This window comes from Anastrepha obliqua, chromosome 5, assembly GCF_027943255.1.
Source record: "Anastrepha obliqua isolate idAnaObli1 chromosome 5, idAnaObli1_1.0, whole genome shotgun sequence".
Lineage (NCBI taxonomy): Eukaryota > Metazoa > Arthropoda > Insecta > Diptera > Tephritidae > Anastrepha > Anastrepha obliqua.
The window spans coordinates 114799872-114820937 of record NC_072896.1 but is presented as its reverse complement, the minus strand read 5'-3'; the positions used below and the strand labels follow the sequence as shown (position 1 = coordinate 114820937).

General features: G+C 39.5%; 1 protein-coding gene across 1 annotated transcript; it reads right to left on the bottom strand.

The window, feature by feature from the left end:
* Positions 1-6810: 6810 nt before the first annotated feature.
* LOC129248938 (jerky protein homolog-like) lies at positions 6811-7497 on the bottom strand. The gene has a single exon (XM_054888551.1). It carries the CDS (start codon positions 7495-7497, stop codon positions 6811-6813), a length of 687 nt encoding a protein of 228 aa, XP_054744526.1.
* Positions 7498-21066: the final 13569 nt, after the last annotated feature.

Genomic DNA, 21066 nt, shown 5'->3' with positions numbered 1-21066 from the left:
GCCAACAATTGTACGCTCTTATAAAATATTGTGCCTGAGCGATTAAGTTCTGCGGCTCAGACGATGCTCTCCAACATGAGGTTAAAGAAGTCACACGACAGCGAGTCACCCTGTCTGAATCCTCGTTTGGTATTAAACGGCTCGGAGAGGTCCTTCCCAATTTTGACGGCGCTGCTGGTGTTGAGCAACGTCATCTTGCAAAGCCGTATTAGTTTTGTTCGGATACCAAATTCAGACATAGCGGCATACAGATAAATCCTGTCCGTACTGTCGAATGCAGCTTTGTCGACGAAAAGATGGTGTGTGTCGATTCTCCTTTCATGGGTATTTTCCAAGATTTGGCGTATTGTTAATATTTGGTCGATGGTAGACTTTCCAGGTCTAAAGCCACACTGATAAGGTCCAATCAGTTGGTTGACGGTGGGCTTCAGCCTTTCACACAATACGCTCGCTAGAACCTTATAGGCGATATTTAATCCCGCGGTAATTGGCACAAATTGCAGGATCATCCTTCTTATGGATTGGGCAGAGCACACTTAAATTCCAATCGGGAGGCATGCTTTCATCCGACCATATTTTGCATAGGAGCTGATGTATGCACCTTACCAGCTCCTTGCCGCAATGTTTGAATAGCTCAGCCGGCAGTCAGTCGGCGCCCGCGGCTTTGTTGTTCTTTAGCCGCGTTATCGCTATTCTCACCTCGTCATGGTCGGGTAGCGCAACGTCAATTCCGTCGTCGACGATTGGGGTATCGGGATCTTCACATTCTCTGTGACATGCGCAGCTATCGCTTGCTCTTAGGTTAGGTTTTTGTGGCAGCCGGCTTAGAGCAGCCAACTCACTTAGACGATGTAAGTCCGTTGTGGTACCACTATTTAAACGGGCATCTTTTTATTTACTTTTCATGGAATCGTTTTAGATGCACTTATGAAGCGTGCGATAGGTTTTATCTCAACACCGGATAGTTCCGCAAGAGAGTCAAAAGAGTATATAATAATGAAGTGAAACACGTCTTCTTTAGTCAAAGAACTTTATTTCAACCCCAGTTTAACAAAAACTCTTCTTAAGTGCGCCGACTGTTTGTTTGAAGACAGGAGGTACTTTGTTTTGTCCTCGTTCACCACCAGACCCATTCGCTTTGCCTCTTTATCCAGTTTGGAGAAGGCAGAACTAACATCGCGGTTGTTAAGGCCGATGATATCGATATCATCAGCATACGCCAACAATTGTACGCTCTTATAAAATATTGTGCCTGAGCGATTAAGTTCTGCGGCTCAGACGATGCTCTCCAACATGAGGTTAAAGAAGTCACACGACAGCGAGTCACCCTGTCTGAATCCTCGTTTGGTATTAAACGGCTCGGAGAGGTCCTTCCCAATTTTGACGGCGCTGCTGGTGTTGAGCAACGTCATCTTGCAAAGCCGTATTAGTTTTGTTCGGATACCAAATTCAGACATAGCGGCATACAGATAAATCCTGTCCGTACTGTCGAATGCAGCTTTGTCGACGAAAAGATGGTGTGTGTCGATTCTCCTTTCATGGGTATTTTCCAAGATTTGGCGTATTGTTAATATTTGGTCGATGGTAGACTTTCCAGGTCTAAAGCCACACTGATAAGGTCCAATCAGTTGGTTGACGGTGGGCTTCAGCCTTTCACACAATACGCTCGCTAGAACCTTATAGGCGATATTTAATCCCGCGGTAATTGGCACAAATTGCAGGATCATCCTTCTTATGGATTGGGCAGAGCACACTTAAATTCCAATCGGGAGGCATGCTTTCATCCGACCATATTTTGCATAGGAGCTGATGTATGCACCTTACCAGCTCCTTGCCGCAATGTTTGAATAGCTCAGCCGGCAGTCAGTCGGCGCCCGCGGCTTTGTTGTTCTTTAGCCGCGTTATCGCTATTCTCACCTCGTCATGGTCGGGTAGCGCAACGTCAATTCCGTCGTCGACGATTGGGGTATCGGGATCTTCACATTCTCTGTGACATGCGCAGCTATCGCTTGCTCTTAGGTTAGGTTTTTGTGGCAGCCGGCTTAGAGCAGCCAACTCACTTAGACGATGTAAGTCCGTTGTGGTACCACTATTTAAACGGGCATCTTTTTATTTACTTTTCATGGAATCGTTTTAGATGCACTTATGAAGCGTGCGATAGGTTTTATCTCAACACCGGATAGTTCCGCAAGAGAGTCAAAAGAGTATATAATAATGAAGTGAAACACGTCTTCTTTAGTCAAAGAACTTTATTTCAACCCCAGTTTAACAAAAACTCTTCTTAACCTAAAGCTTAACTAATATTTAACATCTATGAGAATCGGAGAAAGTATGTTGAGTGTATGTTGAGTGCGTGAGTAAGCGTGCGGGTGTAGAGTGTGAGAAAGTATGTAAAACAGTTAGCGTAAGTAATTAAATATAAGAGTAAGATTAAGTTAGAATTAAGAGTAGGTATAATATAGGAATAGGTATATACGTATATAGGGTGATCATGTAACTATATAATTACAGAGGAAATCTTCTACACTAACTTCCTCAGGCGAAAATATTCCTTACCAAGAAGAGTGCCCACCTAACAGCGAGTGACCGATGACACAAGTCACGACCTTCGAGATGTCCTCTCTTGAAAGGTTGAGCAATTCTAATAACCTTTTCTTATCTATTGTAGCCAAACTAGCCTGGTTGTAAAACAAGTATTTTCTTTTCCCCATGACCTATTGCCCTCCTGGAGTATATAATTTTTTATTCTTAATTTGCAAATTGCTATAGGAATTCCAATATTGCCTCTGTTTTCAGGATTAGTACCCGGCCGTTGAGGTAGTCACATCGGCCTTGCGAATTCCTTCAATAGCTCTATGACCCGGAACCCATATAAGGCTGACCTTGATGATGGTGCTAATACTTGTATCACTTAGAGCTGGCATTTCAGATATTCCTGGGCAACCTTTGGTCTTAGTATAACTGACTCCATTGATTTGATGGCCGCCTGGCTGACCGGGAAGATATTAATCGTATGTTATGGCGTGTGTGTTAAGGAACACAGTTACCTCCTTTGTGGCTAAGACTACTGCATGATAGACGCTACAGTAGTCAGAAAGTCGGACAGATAATTGAATTATTTTGAAAAAACTCCATAACCTACTTTATTTTCTAGCTTGGATGGAGGTCTGTCTCATCGTGTGCCATTTCAAAATCACTATGGCCGCTGAATAAAAAAAATAAAGCTCGTGAGTAAAAACTTAATAGGGAAATTTATGCCAGAAATTGCTAAAATTTTTGTTAAAAACATCGAATTACTGTTTATTACACGTTGTGGGGGAAGGGTGCATCGTATAAAAGGCAACCCTCGAAATTTGATTGCCAGCAAATCGATCTGATTCATATTTTTTAGCCATGAAAATGTACCTTCAATTTGTCTACGCTTTCAACTAATCTTTTGAGAATACCATAATTTGAATCCACCTGTAAGCCTAATCTGCCTCCCCCTTATCATTGAGTCAAATAAAGGGGGGTTAAATTTCAAAGGACGATGTTCATTTCATTTGACATTTTTAAATTTCAGACTAACTCAATTTGAACCATGGAAAGATATACAATCAAGCAATACGTTAAAGTTAATCAGGCTTATTATGAAAACGGGCGTTCAAATCAAAATGCATATCGAAGAAAATCATCTTCAGTAATGAGGCACATTTTCACCTCAGTGGATTCGTCAATAAGCAGAATTGCTGCATTTGGGCGAATGATAATTCAAGAGTGATTGCCGAAAAACCAATGCACCCACAAAGAGTGACTGTTTGGTGCGGTTCATTGGGCCATATTTTTTCCAAAATGCGGCCAGTCAGGCAGTTACTGTGAATAGTGTGCGCTGTCGTGAGATGATAACGAACTTTTTAGGGCCCGAATTGGAAGATATGGATGTGGACGATATGTGCTTTCAACAGGACGCTGCCACTTGTCAGACGTCTAACGAAACAATGGCTTTTTTGCGATGGCTCTACAGCTGTAGTCAGTAACAATTCAAGAGCTAAAGGATGAGATAATTCGGCACATTAACGGCATAGAACCTCAATTATGCCTCAGCGTCATCGAAAATTTGGACCATCGGATGAAGGTGTGCCGCCGAGGCCGTGGCGGCTTTTGGCCAATATTTTGCTCCATACGTAGTTGAGCCATACCAATATTATCATAAAAAAGAGAAATGACAATAATTTCCTAAAAAAAAATGTATTTTATTCAAAATCAACACCGGTCCTTGAAACTTACCCACCCTTTATTTACCCTTGCTGCTGCATGCTCAGCTTAAAAACCTTACAGTGATCCATCTGTTGGAAGTTCTGGTCAAACGAAACTTCCCGAGGTGATATAGAACTAGTCCGTTTATGAAATTCTTCCAATCTTTACTGCTGCCTCTATAAAATATACAAATTCTTCTAGTTTACAATTGCATGGAGATAACTTTTGGGCGCATAGAGAAATATGTACATATATACATGAGACGTGGGTGTGTATGTGTGCACGTTGGGATAATTGCATATTCATGCGCTTACAATGCTTTAGAATACATACATATTCAATCCTCTACGAAATGTGCATAGCTGAGTGCATGTGCTGTCGAGTGGCAATGTAATTTATACAGTTAGGAATATCAAAAACAGCAACATCAATTCCAAATCGATGCCATTGGTGTTGGGGAAAAAGAAGCGATTTGTGGATTTGTGTAAAATGTAAGCAAAAATAAAGAGATGTTTGTACATACAAACATCGAGACATACATATGTATTTACGTGTAAGTGCATGCGAGCAATGGTTTGTCTGTATTGGTGCTTGTCTGACAACAACAAATATGTTGATTTGCAAGTTTATTTACCTTAAAATGCTGTTGATGTTCGAAAATGTAACCAATCAAATGAACACAATCGTACTCGCACACGCACACACACACACTTTTTCAAAAAATGCTGCAAAATATGAACATTTTACTCATAAATGTTTAAAAAAAAACAAGAAAAAAGCAGTGAAAACACAGGACATATCGCATCGTAAACGTAGATACAAGTGGAATGACGCTGGTAACCCATATTTAGATGGGCCAGTTTCATCTTAAATGTTATGGTGTGCATCTGTGCTTTGGTATCGCTTCAAATAGGCAAATCTTAACCCTAGAACCCTACCCATTAGGCTGGGTCGATTTGTGGGGAGGCAAAAAAATCGCCCATTGCTCTGTGAAAATCATATTCGGTCGAACGAAAAATCCCACTTTGACCCATTTAGAGTGCTCCAATCTAGTCCAAATGTATGACCGACCCCCACTAACTTTGGACGGCCAATCCACCCATGCCAGTGGCATACCCCCTGGAACTCCCCTGGGGGTTTCCCATACAATCATTTCAAAATATCACCATTTTTGGCCTTTACATGAGAAAAGAAACTAAAAAGTTCGACCCAAATTGGGGGACATCAGAATTCGTTTTAGAGGTATGGTTCCTTCGGCAAAGTTTCTTATTTTGATCCCTAGAATACAATTTTCACAGACCAATGAGCGATTTTTAAATCGACCCGCCCTACTACCCATATTTTACATTGACTTTTCCTACCGAGGGTGCCTGAGCACCCATAACTTTTATAGATATAAAAATGCGGTTTTTTAACTTCAGTGTGTTTATTGATTAAATTTGTATTGAATTAATAAAAAAAAAATTCACAAAACATGCTTTAGGAACATTTGCTACAAATTTTTATTTGATGCTCTCCACATACAGTACTCCCTGGATTATCCGTCAGTCAATGTAACCAGCTATGACGGATAATCAAAAATGACGGTTAACAGAAACAAACCTCTAGATTGTGTACAGAATCGAAAAGTACACTGAAATTTTGAGAGAAATGAACAAACGGTAAAATTTACATGCATTACATGATTATATCATTATTTTATTAGGAGTTTAGTTTGTTTTTGAAAAGAATTCAGTTAGTGTCTTTTGCTTTAGAGTGACTTGAGTTTTATTCTTTGCGAAAATAAGAAATTGGCGCAAACGAATCGTGTCAGCCAAGCCGGCTTCATCTTACATTTCATACCAGGCGATAAATTTCTCTAAATTTGATGCAAATTTGCTTCTTGTCTTAGAAATGAAGCAGTAGGATTGTGACCATTTTCATTATTGTTATCTGTTCCATCGTAATCATCATTATTTTCTTCTTCATCATTCACTTCATTAATTATTTGTCCGTCAGTCAAAAGCTCATAACCACAATCATTTTCGTCACAATTCAACAATTCAATTCCAATGGCAAAGCCGAAGATGTACTAGTCACAACATCAGCCTGTGAGACATCGTCACTGTTATTCGAAGGCGATTCTGTATTTGGCCATAGTTTGTTCCAACATTTTTCCAATGTTGCCGACGATAACTCAGACCATGAATCAGCTACATTATCAATTGCGTTTTTAATGTTGCAATTCTTCCAATAATCTGCCAGATCAATATTCTCAATTACTGATTGATCCATGGGTTGTAGAAATGCAGTGGTGGCAGGAAATAAAAAAATATTACCATCATCACTTTTTAAATCTTCAACTGGATGTGATGGGGCATTATCCAGAACCAAAACTGATTTCTGTGATAATCCTTCCGACATTAAATAATTTCGAACATTTGGAACAAAACTGTTCATGAACCAGTCGCGAAAAATAGTTTGATCCATCCAAGCATTCTTTTGAGCATAATAAGCCACAGGAAGAGCATTCATGTTTGATTTTGTGTAACAACGTGGACGTTTAGCCGTATGAACTACAACTAATGGGAGCCTCTAACCACTTGAATTTGTGCTAATCATCAATGTTATTCGTTGTTTTTGCATTTTCCATCCAGGTGCATAGCTATTCACACAAAAATCGAGTGTCTTTTTTGGGAGTGCTTTAAAGTTCAGACCCGTTTCATCAGCATTGAAAACTTGCTCACGGGTAAAACCATGATTTTCGACGAAAATTTTGAAATTTTCGGTGCATTTTTCGATTTCGTTGGCACCTATGGAGCTCATCTTTTCACCTTGTATCGACACTTTCTTCACGCCATGTCGATTTTGCCAGCCATACAACCAACCTGAGCTAGCTTTGAAATCATTCGGACCTCCTAGTTTTTCATTAAAAAATAATGCCTTTTCTTTCAATATTTGACCAGATAATGGAACGCCTTTGCTCCGAATTTGATTAAACCACAAGAATAATGCTTCATCGACTTTTTCATTTAATGCCTTTTTCATCGTTTTGCGTTTTTTTGACCGACCTCCCAAAGATTCCATCGACGCAGCATATTGTTTGATTTGAGTGGCATCTTTTTTAAAATCTTGAATCGTCGTGCGTGGAATATCATATTTTTCACTTAATGAAACAATTGTTGAACCTTTTTCTATTTCCTCAATAATTTTTAATTTCGTTTCAATAGTGACCACTACTCGTTTACGCTTCGGTATTTTTTTTGTTGTTGAAGGCTCCATTTTAAATGTCTGCTCATCATGAAATTCAAATCAAACTGAAAATCTCATTGTACTGAATGTCACAACGAAAAAGAATTCCAAGAATTTGTTTTGGGTAGAATGGACAAAATAACAGTTACTTTGCTGCGCTGCGTTCACACGCATTTCTATCGAGCGAACGAAAACAAAACAAAATCAATGAATAAAGTGAAAAACAAAAGTACTGCGCGAGGAGTTTTGTTCCAACATGATTTCGACCGTTTCATGACTATTATTGCAATATGTATTGTGGAAAATCTTAAAACGGTGACGGTTAACAGAGGTGACGGATAACAGAGAGACGGATAATCCAGGGAGTACTGTATAGGTATTTTGCACTTGCTGGTATTTCTTCTAAGGACAGAATCTACATCGCCCTTGCTTTATGGTGCCATCAGATGGTGCATCAGGTTCACTGGACGTTTTCAGTATGCCATTTATCATTTCGCGAATATTGGTAGACAAAGTGCGCCAATTTTGGCGCTCTTCCAAAAAAGCTGTTATGAGTTGGAGAGACAAATTTTTAAAAAAGTACGTCTATTCGGTACATTTTCTTTATTTGTCACGTTACTCTCAGTAGTATCATCGAGTTTATACCAACGCTATTTAGTAATCCAAAGAAAACGCACAATGGCCATCGACGGGTTTTACGTGACACTGAATAAGTGTGACTTAGTTGATCAAAAGTATCTAGTTCTCCTTTTGTCTTGTTGTAAAAGTCAACCATTTCAGGCAAAACAACATATTTATCTTTATCAGGTTTAATGTGCATCGTTGATAACAAGGTGACTACCCTTTTTGGCTGCCTTTAGGTGGACAGTAAGCTAATAAAGTTAGAGGTGCGCTATATGCAAATTTAGTAGAATTTCTTTGAAAATATGGTTTATCTTTTATTTGTGAAGGAATTTCTCCTTTATTTTGTTTCAAAGTACCAATTAATGTTATGTTCTTTTCCAGTAAAGTAGTAGCGGAAGGTGTTGACATGAATCAATTATCACATGTCAGGTTCCCGTTAGATCCGTGTATGGGAGATGTCAGAGACTGAAGATTATAATCAGCAACTGGTTGTGTTTTCGGTGTACTTTCTTTACCTAAGTAAACCTCTGCGTTTACCATATAAAATGTTTTTGAGTCACACATCAATATTATTTTTATACTATATATATCACAGGTTTATTAGGTATATACATACATTCGAAATTAGCATCGGCCTCTGAACGCAAGCAATTGCTCATGTATTGTACAACAACTTGTTGGAGTGTAAAAAATGGTGATTTTCTTCACAATGTCATCAAATAGTTCTCTTATTGGAGCTAATTGATCTTCTCTACGACGTTCCTTACGAGTATTTTTATCGTCGAATCTCAAACAGTTTGTTAGGAACTCAAATCTAGATCCAGACATCGTTGCTCTAAAATATGGTACTCCTCTGTCTTTATCAAATAATTCTTTTACCGTGACAGATTTCATCTTTAAAACTCCAGACAAATAATATAAACCTATCAAGGCTTTTATTTCAGTAATGGTAGTGTTCCGAGTGTACGATGGCCTAATACTTGCTATCTTCTTCGTCGTAGTTTTGGCGATCGTTTTTATATTTTTGGCGTTGTAAATTGACTTCAACATTAATGTAATGCAAAATACGTTGGGGAGATTCGTCATCAGAAAATAAAGACCAAGCTTCTAATAGTGTAGAAAGTTGATTAGCACGTCCTTTATTACCAGGTGGGTGTAATATAATGTTTCGTCGTGGAGTACGTCCAGATGATTGCGGAGCTTCTCCACTCCATTTATATCTGTTTGAGCCGTACATTCTTTTGGGCACATCCAACACTTTTAGAAAATCACTGGTTCTTTCTGGTAAGTTATCCAATATTTCGTCCTTCTCTAAAGAAGTTTCTTCGTCAAGAAAATCTTGAATGATTTCATCCGGCTCAGCATCTGAATCTACACATCCAACAAATTCATCTTCATCAGAATCACAATCGAGAAGTCGCTCAATCATATCATCACTCCACTGTCTTCTGGAACCCGCCATTTCACTTTATTCCTTACAACACTGAATTTACAAAATAAATGTACTTAGTAACACAAAAACAATAAAATCACTTTATTTGCAGTTTTTAAATTGAAATTCACTTTGTTCGCAGTTTAAAAGCAGCACAAATACTAGAACAAAAATTTAACTTATTTTCCTGCCCATGGGTGCTACAGCACCAAGTGCGGGAAAATTATTTTAAAACTGATGAAATGTCAAGGACGGCTGATATTGTGAAAATAGGCAAAACAAAAAAATTTGCACCGCCAAATAAAAATATGACACACCTCTGAATAAAAGCAGGGTGCCTGGGCACCCTAGGTAGGGTTCTAGGTTTAAGAAATCCCGTGCTTTCTATTCGCCATTTCTCTGCTCGCTACCTCTGGGCTCCACTCACTTGACGAACAATTTTTACGTGAGAGCAACAATAAAAGTATCGAGCAAGGTTCCCTGCTAGCGAGAATGGTTATACCTCAAAAAACTCGTATAACAACTCACTATTTTCAATGCTACCAACTCTACTTCAAGAGAGTTTCATTGGACTGTGTTTATACGGGAAAAATTTTGTTGCTCCAACATTGCGATTTCTCTTTTGGTGTTGCCCATCGCGTTCATACACCCTGCAATTGTTAATTTTTAGTCTGAAGTCAACAACAAATTTCAGAAGTGAAGAAAAAGAACACGAACGGTGTTGGCAGAGCCCGAGCATCACAAGCAATGCGCTGTTTCCGTGTACATATGAACGCGGTCTTACTAATACGGTGTGTTAGAGAAATAAGTTGAATTTTCATTCTTCTCAAAGAATATTTATTTATTCATGAATTTCTATTGTATCCCCTACAAAGTAGTCCCTCTCAGTTATAATACACTTGTGCTAATGTTTTTTCCAATCTTCGAAGCAGTTCTGATATGCATTTTTTGGGATGTCCTTGAGCTCTCTCAGCGATTCGGTTTGTATCTCCTCAATCGTGGCAAAATGCCATCCTTTCATGGGTCTCTTCAATCTTGGGAACTGGGAAAAGTCACACAGGGCCAAATCTGGCTGAAGAAGATAACGGTGCTGTTTTTGGCCAAATAATCTCTCACAAGCAAAGATTAGTGAGCAGGTGCATTATCATGATGCAAAAGCCATGCACTTTTTTCCCACAATTTCGGGCATTTTTTTGTGTATTGCTTCACGCAAACGCTGCATAACTTCAAGGTTACTGTACGATCTTGTGGTAAGAACTCCTGATACACCACACGCCATGGTAATCGAAGAAAACACTAAGCAAAACCTTGATATTCAATTGAACTTGGCGTGCTATTTTTGGTCTTGGCTCTTCGAGACTCTTCCATTGGGACGATTGGGCTTTGATTTCGCCATACTCGTCTACTCATGATTCGTCACCAGTTAGGACTCTTTTAAGCAAATCTAGATCATCGTTGTTGTCATTCAACAACTCCTGAGTGATGCACATGTGACGTTGTTTTGTGTCAAGAACTCAGTTCAGTAATTTTGGAACGAACTTCGCTGCCACACGCTTCCTGCTCAACATTTGCAAAACGATTGCATGGCATGAGCCAACCGATATGCCGACTTTCTCAGCAACTTCTCTAATTGTGATTCGCCGACTCTTCATAACAATTTTCTTCATTTTTCTTTTCATTTTTCTTCTCCTTTGGTACAACTTCCTTGATCCATTTTTTTCGATAGCAGAAAATCGCCGAACACGCAAAACACTTGTCTGATTTATGCCTCTCACAAACAAACTAGAGATGCTATATTAGCTATATTGCTAAACCCCTGAACACATCTTCGAGATGAGTGTAGAAACATAAAAAAAAATATAATATTGATAATCAAAAGTTGAATGCACGTAGCCCGTGATATTTAAATATTCTCCTTATTTTTTAATAAACCTCGTACTTTATTAAACGCCTTTGACTCTTCGAGGAAAACATCAGAACTTGTTTTTTTTCTCCTCAAATGCATTCTACAAAATCCTATGGACTTGATTAATATTCGAATGTTTAGTGCGGAATTCAAATTGGTGCCCGGGAATTATATTTTCTTTTTCAATTAAATTATCAATCCCAAAATTTTTGATAGACTGACCAGTAGTGGGATAGATCGGCACGACGTTTCTTCGTACGCTGATTTGCCTGGCTTGTTGATCATTATGACTTCTGCCATTTTTTTAGTAAATTTAAAAATTACTCACCTTTAATGTGGCGTTGATTATATATGTTAAGGAGTCCCGGTGGTCTAGAATTTTCAAAAGATTGATTTTTCTGTTTTCGATATTTCGAAAGCATAGGCTTTTAAGAATCTACTGGAAGAATATTCCCAGTATTTTCGATTCTACAGCCGCTTTAACAGGCAGAGTTGGATTCAATTCAAAAGTTGGCATCAATGGTCGCATTTAAATGGTCAAAACTTTAAACTCAATTATCTCAAAACTACTGTTTTCGGCCTGGTGTTGTCAAAACGAAAAAAAAAACTATTCAACCGAATCGACTGACATTTTAATATGTTGTTCACAACATCAATGGCTATCGCGCGTACTATTGGGTTGTCCGGAAAGAAATTTCGATTTTTTGTGGTGAAAATGAAAGACGATCTTTGTATAATGAGTAAATATTTAATTAAATTATTATTGGCCATTACAATCCAATGCCTTTTTCCATCTTTCTGATAGCAGCAGGATTTCGAACTCATATAATTTTAGGTCTTTACTGGCAAAAAACTGATCCAGGTGATTATTGACGTGTTCATTTAAGGTAAAAAATTTTGCAGTGACTGGAACAAATAATAATCCGAAGGGGACAGGTCTGGAGAATATGGTGGGTGTGGCAGTACATCCCGTCCAAGCTGTAAAAGTTTTTGGCGAGTGACCAAATTTGTATGAGGTCTCGCATTATTTTGGTGGAACACTACACCTTTTCTGTTGATTAATTTTAGCCTTTTCTATTAAAGTGCATCATTCAGTTTGCCCAGCTGATGACAGTAGACTTCCGAAGTAATTGTTGTGTTATCCGGTAAAAGCTCAAAAAAAGTGACTCCTTTAAAATCCCACCAAACAAACAGCATCACCTTTTTTTGTTGGATATCGGCTTTTGAAATGCTTTGAGCCGGTTTATCTTTTCTGCTCCATGCTCTCTCGCGTTTTTCATTGTTATATACAACCCATTTTTCGACCCCAGTAGTAATGCGCTTCAAAAATGGACCATTTTCGTGAGTTTTGAGGAGTGAAATACAGACGTCAACGCGACGACACAAATAGTTGCCGTAACATTTTTTCTTAACGGCACATCACAAACAGTAGTCGAATGGCGTCAAATCACAACCTCTGGGTGACCAATTCGCATCTCTATTTCGGCTGATTATTCCAAAGCCTGAATGTCATATGCTCGACATTGACTGTAACCGCGACTTCTCGCTTATTTGGAGCTCAAAACTGGTTAATGATGCCGCTTGATCAAAATTCGCAGCAAACTGCCGTCTATTGTGCATACTGCTCTCAAGACGACATAACCGCCGAGGTGGCAAGGAGTCCTATCTGAAAAGAATATTTTTTGATCAAAACTGATGCCGTAACTTATTTAACACCACTTTTGAATTTTTAGTAATAAGCGCACACATACATACGAGTATTCTGACTAATACAATTAGAACTTTCGCTGAACACTGGAATGGCCCTCCTCAAATGCTTCAAATGGTACAGAGTATTGAGGTCAACTCATTGCTCTAGGCGATTCCATGGAAGTATTAGCAGTGAGTACTTCAAGAAGTACGGCTTAGAAGTGGGTTTGCAAGTGTGCGTGTATGTATGTATGTACGTGCCAAGTAGATTAGTTGTTGGTGCATTGGTCGGGCTATTCGCTATTTTCAACATGCAAAGCAGCTTACGGCTTTCCTAATACAAAGTAAGTGGAGCTTTGCTACTCAGTTCACGCGATGCAAATGCAATTAAAATGGGCGAAGTAGAAAAATTGCAACCGGAAATGTCTAGCTTTCACCACTGTTGGCGCTGCTGCTGCCACAATTCGCTGTACCTACATTCTGACGCCATTTAAACCAATTGTTTTTGTAACATTTTATTTATTATTATAGAATGTGTTGTTATTGTACAAGTAGTATGTTGTTGCAAGAAGGGTTGAATGAAATGATATACGTTGCGCGGCATGCAATAACTATCCTGACCTGGCGAACGTGCGCCGAAGTGACCAGCGATCCATGCCACCAACCCTGCAGCCATTCAACCAAATCGACCATCCAAGTACAACCTGACATCAAACATGGACTTTTGTTGTATGCGAGTGTATGCGTGTATGTCTGTATGTTGCCGTTGAGGTTAAATATGATTTATGAAGTGGCAAAAACAATGTCTCTAAAAGGCAGCGCTGATTGTGTTGCAAGGCGAATGAGATAAGAGTTTTGTGTGTAGTGGACGTCGAAAAGGGTGAAACAAAAGGGGAGTACAACCGATTGTCTGTTGTGGCCAATTTGTTTTAATTGTAACGCCCGAACAAGGTGGGCATTGTAATATTATATCGCGTTTGTTGTTTACGCCAAGTACACTGGTAAATGCAAGTAAGCCAACGCTGTGAGAAAATTTTATATTTGCATGCAAAGCTTTTATCTTTCCCACACCTATGTATTTATATGTGTGTGTGCATATATTTCGGTATTGTGCTGAGTTATTAACTCATAAACAAAAATGCACACCTCTGTATGTTGTAGATTAGAAGGAATTGAAGTATGTGTGCAATGTACAGTGATGAGAAAAAAAACTATTTTCTTCTGTCCCATTTATGTATGATTTGTTTTTAGTTTATCAATTTTACAGTTTTATAAGTTAATAACTGGCTAATAAAGCTCTCTTTGGAGCAACTGCCCAATCAGCTGTCCATGTAAAGACATTTTTTGGCAATTGTGTCTATTGCATTCAGTCTAAACTATGCCGTAACTGTTACTGAACGTCTGCTAATAACGGGTGATTTTTTAGCTATTATCTTTTTAAACGGTTGGTTTAAGCAACTGACACACGTTTCGTGTTTTGTTTCACTGTCAAACATCTTCAGTTTGGTCTATAATTTAACCATGAATCGTCTTACAAACGAACAACGCTTGCAAATCATTGAATTTTACTATAAAAATGCGTGTTCTGTTAAGAAAGTTTAAGATCCACTTTTTTATCGAAAAATTGTGTTCAGCGACGAAGTTCATTTTCGGATCAACGGGTAGGTAAATAAGCAGAATTGTCGATTTTGGAGTGAAGATCAGCCAGAAGAATTGCAAGAGCTACAAATGTATCCAGAAAAGGTCCAGTTTGGTGCGGTTTGTGGGCTGGAGGTATCATTGGACCGAACTTCTTCAAAGATACTGCGAATCGTAACGTAACTGTGATTGGTGAGCACTACCGTGAAATGATATCCAACTTGTTTTTGCCCAAAATGCAAGAGCTTGACTGGCATTACATGTGGTTTCAGCAAGACGATGCCGCATGCCACATAGCACGCGTAACAATGGACTTGTTGAGAGGCGAGTTCGGTGAACATTTAATTTCACGTTCGGGACCTGTCAATTGGCCACCCAGATCGTGCGATATAACGCCTTTCGATTATTTTTTGTGGGACTATGTTAAAGCTCATGTCTATTCAGAAGAGTCTGCCTCCATTGTCATGTGAGATACCGGCCGAAACACTGGAAAGAGTATGCCAAAATTGGACTAAGCGGATGGACCATTTGAAGCGCAGTCGCGGTCAACATTTGCATGAAATAATCTTCAAACATTAAATTATATGGACTGTACCATTGATTTAAACAAAAATTTCATGCATTTTTCTGAATTTTACGTCTTTCTGAATTTTTACGAATTTTTTTGAAAAACTTTCCTATAGCTCTTAAAAAACTCAAAAATAGGATGAGACAGTAAATAAAAAAATATTATCTGACATATGAGAGAGCAAATACAGCCAAACATTCTAGATTTTTGCGAAAAAATGACAAGGTTTTACGCCACCATTCCACAGCGCTATCACAGGTAATGAATTTCTGGCTAAAAACTCAGAAAATGTCATCAAAAAACCACTATATTCAGCTAATAGGGCTCCATTTCACAAATTTTGTCTATCCATCAACCCAAATTACTACTTGAAGGGACCAGATTTTAGCCAATAGAAAACTTTCTTTGCTTTTTTTTTTTGTTGGGTGAGATAGAGGGGTTGAGAAAGCTTGCACACTTACAGCGACCGTCATCTATACGAATGTGTGGTGTGATCACTAAAACAATCCCTTGTCCTCTTCTGGGGATACCCCCTTCCCGGAACTACTTTCTGCATTACTTCGGGAGGGCCCAGAACGACGAGAACCATCTCTATTTACCCACGTCTGGGTGTAGCCAGCTTTCATGCTATAGGCCCCTTTTCTCATGTCTCTGTCTGTGAGGCTACGTTTTGTTGTACTGCGTCGAGGTCTACATTTTTGTTTGGTAATACGCCTTCAACGTATCTTTTAACCGCATTCCAGTTATCCTCGCGTCAAGTATCTTGCCTATCACATAGTTCGGCGCAATATCGGCAATCTGCTCCCTCAAGACATTTCTTTCCACGAGCCATCTGTCGCAATTAAAAAAAGTGTGTTCGGCGCCATCGCTCGGTGCTTCGCAGTATAAGTACCTGGGATCAGTTACCTTACCCATGCGGTATAGGTATACCAGGAAGTATCTGTGGCCCGAGAGGAACTGAGTCATGAAATAGCCCACTTCCCCGAAGTTCCTTTGATTTACGTATTGTAGGAATGAGCTTCGCCGTCGATATGTGACTCGATTCAGTGTCGCGGCGCTTTTGTCACCGCTACTTGGTTTGTCAACTCCGTTTGTCAACTCTAGAGTCCCACGCATCCACTCATTCTCGGGCCATGTGGTTGATAGATATCTCACCGCTGATCACAAAATCGCTGCGCCTGAAACACCGCTGTTCGTTGTACAGCGTCCAGTGCTTTGCGCTTGGTTTTGCAGTTTAACGCATCTCCCCATGTTGCACTACCTCTCCCAATTTGCGTTTGTGGCGGTCATCATCAACTTTCTTTTACTATGGGTTGGTCCACCGATGTTCGCCGTTAGTCTGCTCAGCATTCCTGTGATCTTCCACGTGCCGCATCTGGGCCCACAATGTAAGCCTGCATTCTAGTTGAATGCCCAGTCATTTCACTGCTTTTTGAGTCACTAGGGACATGTTGCCTAGTAACTTACTGACCTCGAATGGCCTGTGGCCTCATGACATCAGGATTACTTCGGTCTTATATTTGTCGAGCTCCCGGCCAGGGTCCTCAAGTCAGATTGGGTACTTAACATGACTTGGTTCAGCATCCTCGGTATCTCGCGCTAATATGATCGCCGCTATATCGTCGGTGTATCCCACGAGGTATGTGTCTTCTGGCATTTCTGTACTCAGGATCTCATCGTAGCTCAGATTCCAAAGGACGGGGCCGATAATAGATCCTTGGGATGTGCCAGATGTTACCGCTTTAGTTTTCTGACCATCTGGTGTGTCGTACAAAAGTTCACACTCGCTCAGGTACCTCTGGAAGATCCTTATCGCGTGTACAGGTCTTCGAAAGCTTTTTCGCAGTACTTTCATTATGTCTGCCCATCATAAGCTATTAACGGCATTTCATACATCAATCATCGCCAGGATGATGATGCGCCTCGGTTAGGAGTGTCCGCATTGGGCGCGGTCTACGCTGTTTACCACCTCTTTTATTGCGCCGAGGGTCGATCTTTCACGTCAAAAGCCACATTGACTAGCTGACAATCCTGGTGCGCTCTCAACAGACTCTGGTAGCCTGCGCTCTATAAGTTTTTCTAGTAATTTTCCTGTTGTGCTAAGTCGCCTTCACTCTTACTGATTAGCGCCAGCTTCTGCCTTTTCTACAGCTTGGAGAAGATGCTTTGCGCAATTCACGCATTGTGAACTTCGAGCATCACGTCTGATCGGATTTCGGCCACAAGTTTTATGTCTTCTGCTGGGACTTCAGCTGAGACTTCTTGCCGTAGTTTTAAGCTCTTCTTCTGTGCAGGGTGGAGGCATCTCGTCATTTTGAGAGTCTCGATAACCGCGCAACAAAAGGTGTGTGGGAAATAGTTTTTCTACGATTTTGCTGATGGCATCGCCGCCTAGATATGGGACTGTAGGGTTTGCAGGTAGCTCCCCGTTACGATCTTATAGCCCAGTCCCTAAGGTTTACTATTTAGATCGCTTCGAAGTTCTTCCAATTTTGTTTTCTTACTAGCAATGATTGCTTGTTTCAGCGCCCTTCGTGATTTTCTGAAATTGTCGGTTTCCTGCTCTGCCTCTCTGTTTCGCCTGGCTCTAGTACCTTCTTCTATATAGGAAACAGGCTTGTCTAAGTTCTGCAATTTCTGGTGTCCACCTGTACACAGGCTGTCCTCTTGAGCGTAGCCTTATTGTATTTTATTTCACATTAATTTTATTTACCTGCTTGATTTTTTTACTCTCTACTGTAAATATTCACCACTGTAACCATGGCACTGATTTACTAGACCTCGAATTAGGTCACAATTATGAATTTAATTGCATATTTTCACTGAATAATTCATAGAAAAAAGTTCGCATAAAAGAAAATTTGCTTTTGAGGCACTTTTGGCTGGATGCCAAATTAGAAGCTATTTTGAAAATGGTACATATGTACATAAATATTCGGTTTTCAGTCGGTCAATAACTTATCGATTTAATAACCACTGTTTTCATCGGCCGAGCGCAACAGAGCATTTTTAATTTTTGCCACCTGATAGGGATTTTTGGTATTAGTTCAACCATTGCTTGCTGGGTTGAGATCTGGTTGTACTTCAGCTAAAGGCTAAATTATTACGACAATTGGTTTGGCAGCCACATCGCCCATAGAGACAACGATGGGTCCGTTGTGTCCTTCTAGGATAACAGGAAAATAATAATGAAAAAAGTAATCCGTCCATCTCATACACAAGCTCAAATTTTTTGGGGCACCCCGAATGCCATTTAATTTGTATCGTCAAAAGTAAAAAGTCCACGGGTTAAGCTAACCCTCCCAAATCTCTCTTCTTTCTATTTTCTTTTCACTTAGGGCAAGATTGTAAAATTTTCGATTAAGGGAATGTTTTATGTTCATCTGTTTCGACAGCTGGCATTTGGAGGTCTCAGCCACCTACTCTCACAGCCGCTTTCGACCTTATAATAATCTTCTTTTCAGTGAACCTCTTTAGTGGATTGAAGATTTGCTGCAACGCGTAACTAAATTTAACACAACTAAGCCCTGGACACACATTAGATTGGAACACCCTAAAATTTTGGATGCGATCTCTGCAAATTTCCGAAATTAGAACTATACGAAGCTATTTTATTTTGCTTTGAACCAAAGATTTTCACGAGAATTCCAGCAAAGAACGAATGGATTTATGTTGGCATGTTGGCTTCAGGGTTCACTGCTCTCTTCTAAAGGTTAGATAGTGGGCCCTTACTAAATCTTAAGGCAATTTTCACCTGCCTACTGTAGAGTTTTAGGCTAAACCGGCCGTCATTGAAGAGACTGCTCTTTGGCTTAGATTATTCTTTTCTAGAAACAACTTATTCTGATATTTGAGCTACCATTAAATCACCAAAATCCAATTGAAAGTAGCTACTGCAGGGAGAAAGATCTTGAACGAGCTGGTCTTATGAGGCACCACGCGTCTGGTATGGGTTTATGTTTGCAGGGGTGTAACATGAAGCTTCAGCGTAAATAGCTGAGTTTTCATTGGTGCAATTCTTTCCAGCTTTCTCGCTATCGTCTTACAAGGACTAACTTAAAACTGCTTCTAAGAAATGCCAGAAGGAGCGCCGAACTCACGAACTCATATCGGTCAGTGTTACAACAGTTTATTTGGGTCGTCCTTCGATCAACTCAGTGGTTGGTGTAATGACAGGCCGTTTTTCCATGGATATCCACATATCCACGTCCGCAGCTGAATGAGCGCGTAGGTTTTAAGTTGAATGTCGGCTTATAAAAATTTTTCTGTATAATAGCTGTAATGAGGGTTGCTGCTTAAGTTTTTAAATATGTGCCAGTGTAAATATGTATGCCAAATCTGATACTATTATTTTAAAATTTGATGCTTTTGAAAGTAATTTATATTTTTTAACTTTTCAACAATGCAAAGTGTACTGGCCCTTGTGGATAATACCTTGAAAAAGAAAAAAATGAAGTAGTTTTCAACTATAAGTAGGATATTTGTTTTTTACAGATTTATATGCAAACGGAAGCAACAACCCTGGTATTTCTCAGAATGAAGCTGCCGCTTTATTTCTTCACTTTTACATTTATATATTTCAGTCGTCTATTTTATTACACTAACAATAGACAATAATTGAAATTCAAGTAAATTTATTGTTTCTTTTTCTCATTTAAGTAGGAACAAAATTTTCAAAAAATATCAGCGTTACAAATATAAATACATTTTTCCGAAAGCAATTTCACCGTAAACTCAGTTTTCACTTTCCTCTGACAATGGCCTCCACTTACAAGCTATGCACACACGACTCTCTCTACCAACCGGAATTATAACCTTCTCTTCTAACCTCCTCCACAATTACCGTGCCATCTGGTCGCACACGCTCCGTAATCGTATCCACCTCTACATTGCCAAAAGGACCTTGCCTTATCACTTCAACGGTTTCCGAGATCTGACCATAGGGTTGCTGGTAAGGTTGTGGTGGTGGTGGCTGTTGCTGGTAGGGTGGCTGTGGTTGCCAAGGTTGTTGTTGATAGCCGGGACCTCCTTCGTTAATATTCTCCGTAATATTTACATCGACATTGGCGCGATCGTGGTGATGATGAAAGAAGGACATTTTATATTTTTATATTATTAAAGCTTGTTTTGTTCGTTAAAATCCAAATTGAAGAAAGTTAGCTGGTGCACTTGCGTGTGCCCGTTCTATTCGACCAGCTGTGGACTTGTTACTGTTCGATAACAATCGAAATTCCAATTTATAAATGTTTTAAGCAATTTTGTAATTTTTGCTGTGTGTGCCGTTGAACAACAACTGCTAATTAGAGCGATCCATCAAAATGTTTATCTTGACTAGGTGATTTGGAGCTTCATGGAATAAGTAAATGCCGTAGGGCTTTAGGGTTTTCAGGATTATTGTGCGATGTGAATAACAAGTGACTCAATCGCTGTTTCTAATGAAATGTGTATGAATGTGTGCAATCATATTAGGGTGTGCCCTTCTAGGTCAAATTACATTTTCTGTCATGAAAAAATACTATCGTATTGTCTTTGTCACACTCGCCGTTGGGGGTCTCAAAATGGTATCTGGCTACTTGGGGAGTGCCAGAGTGGTACTTCGACCATTTCACCTACCTACCCTCGTCACACTTTGCCTTATCATTTACAGCTACGTTAGATAAGAAAATTACACATAATTCCCATTGATTTTCTAAACACCTCAATGGGTTTTCAGAAATTATGTTTGGGTTTTAATAAAAATAC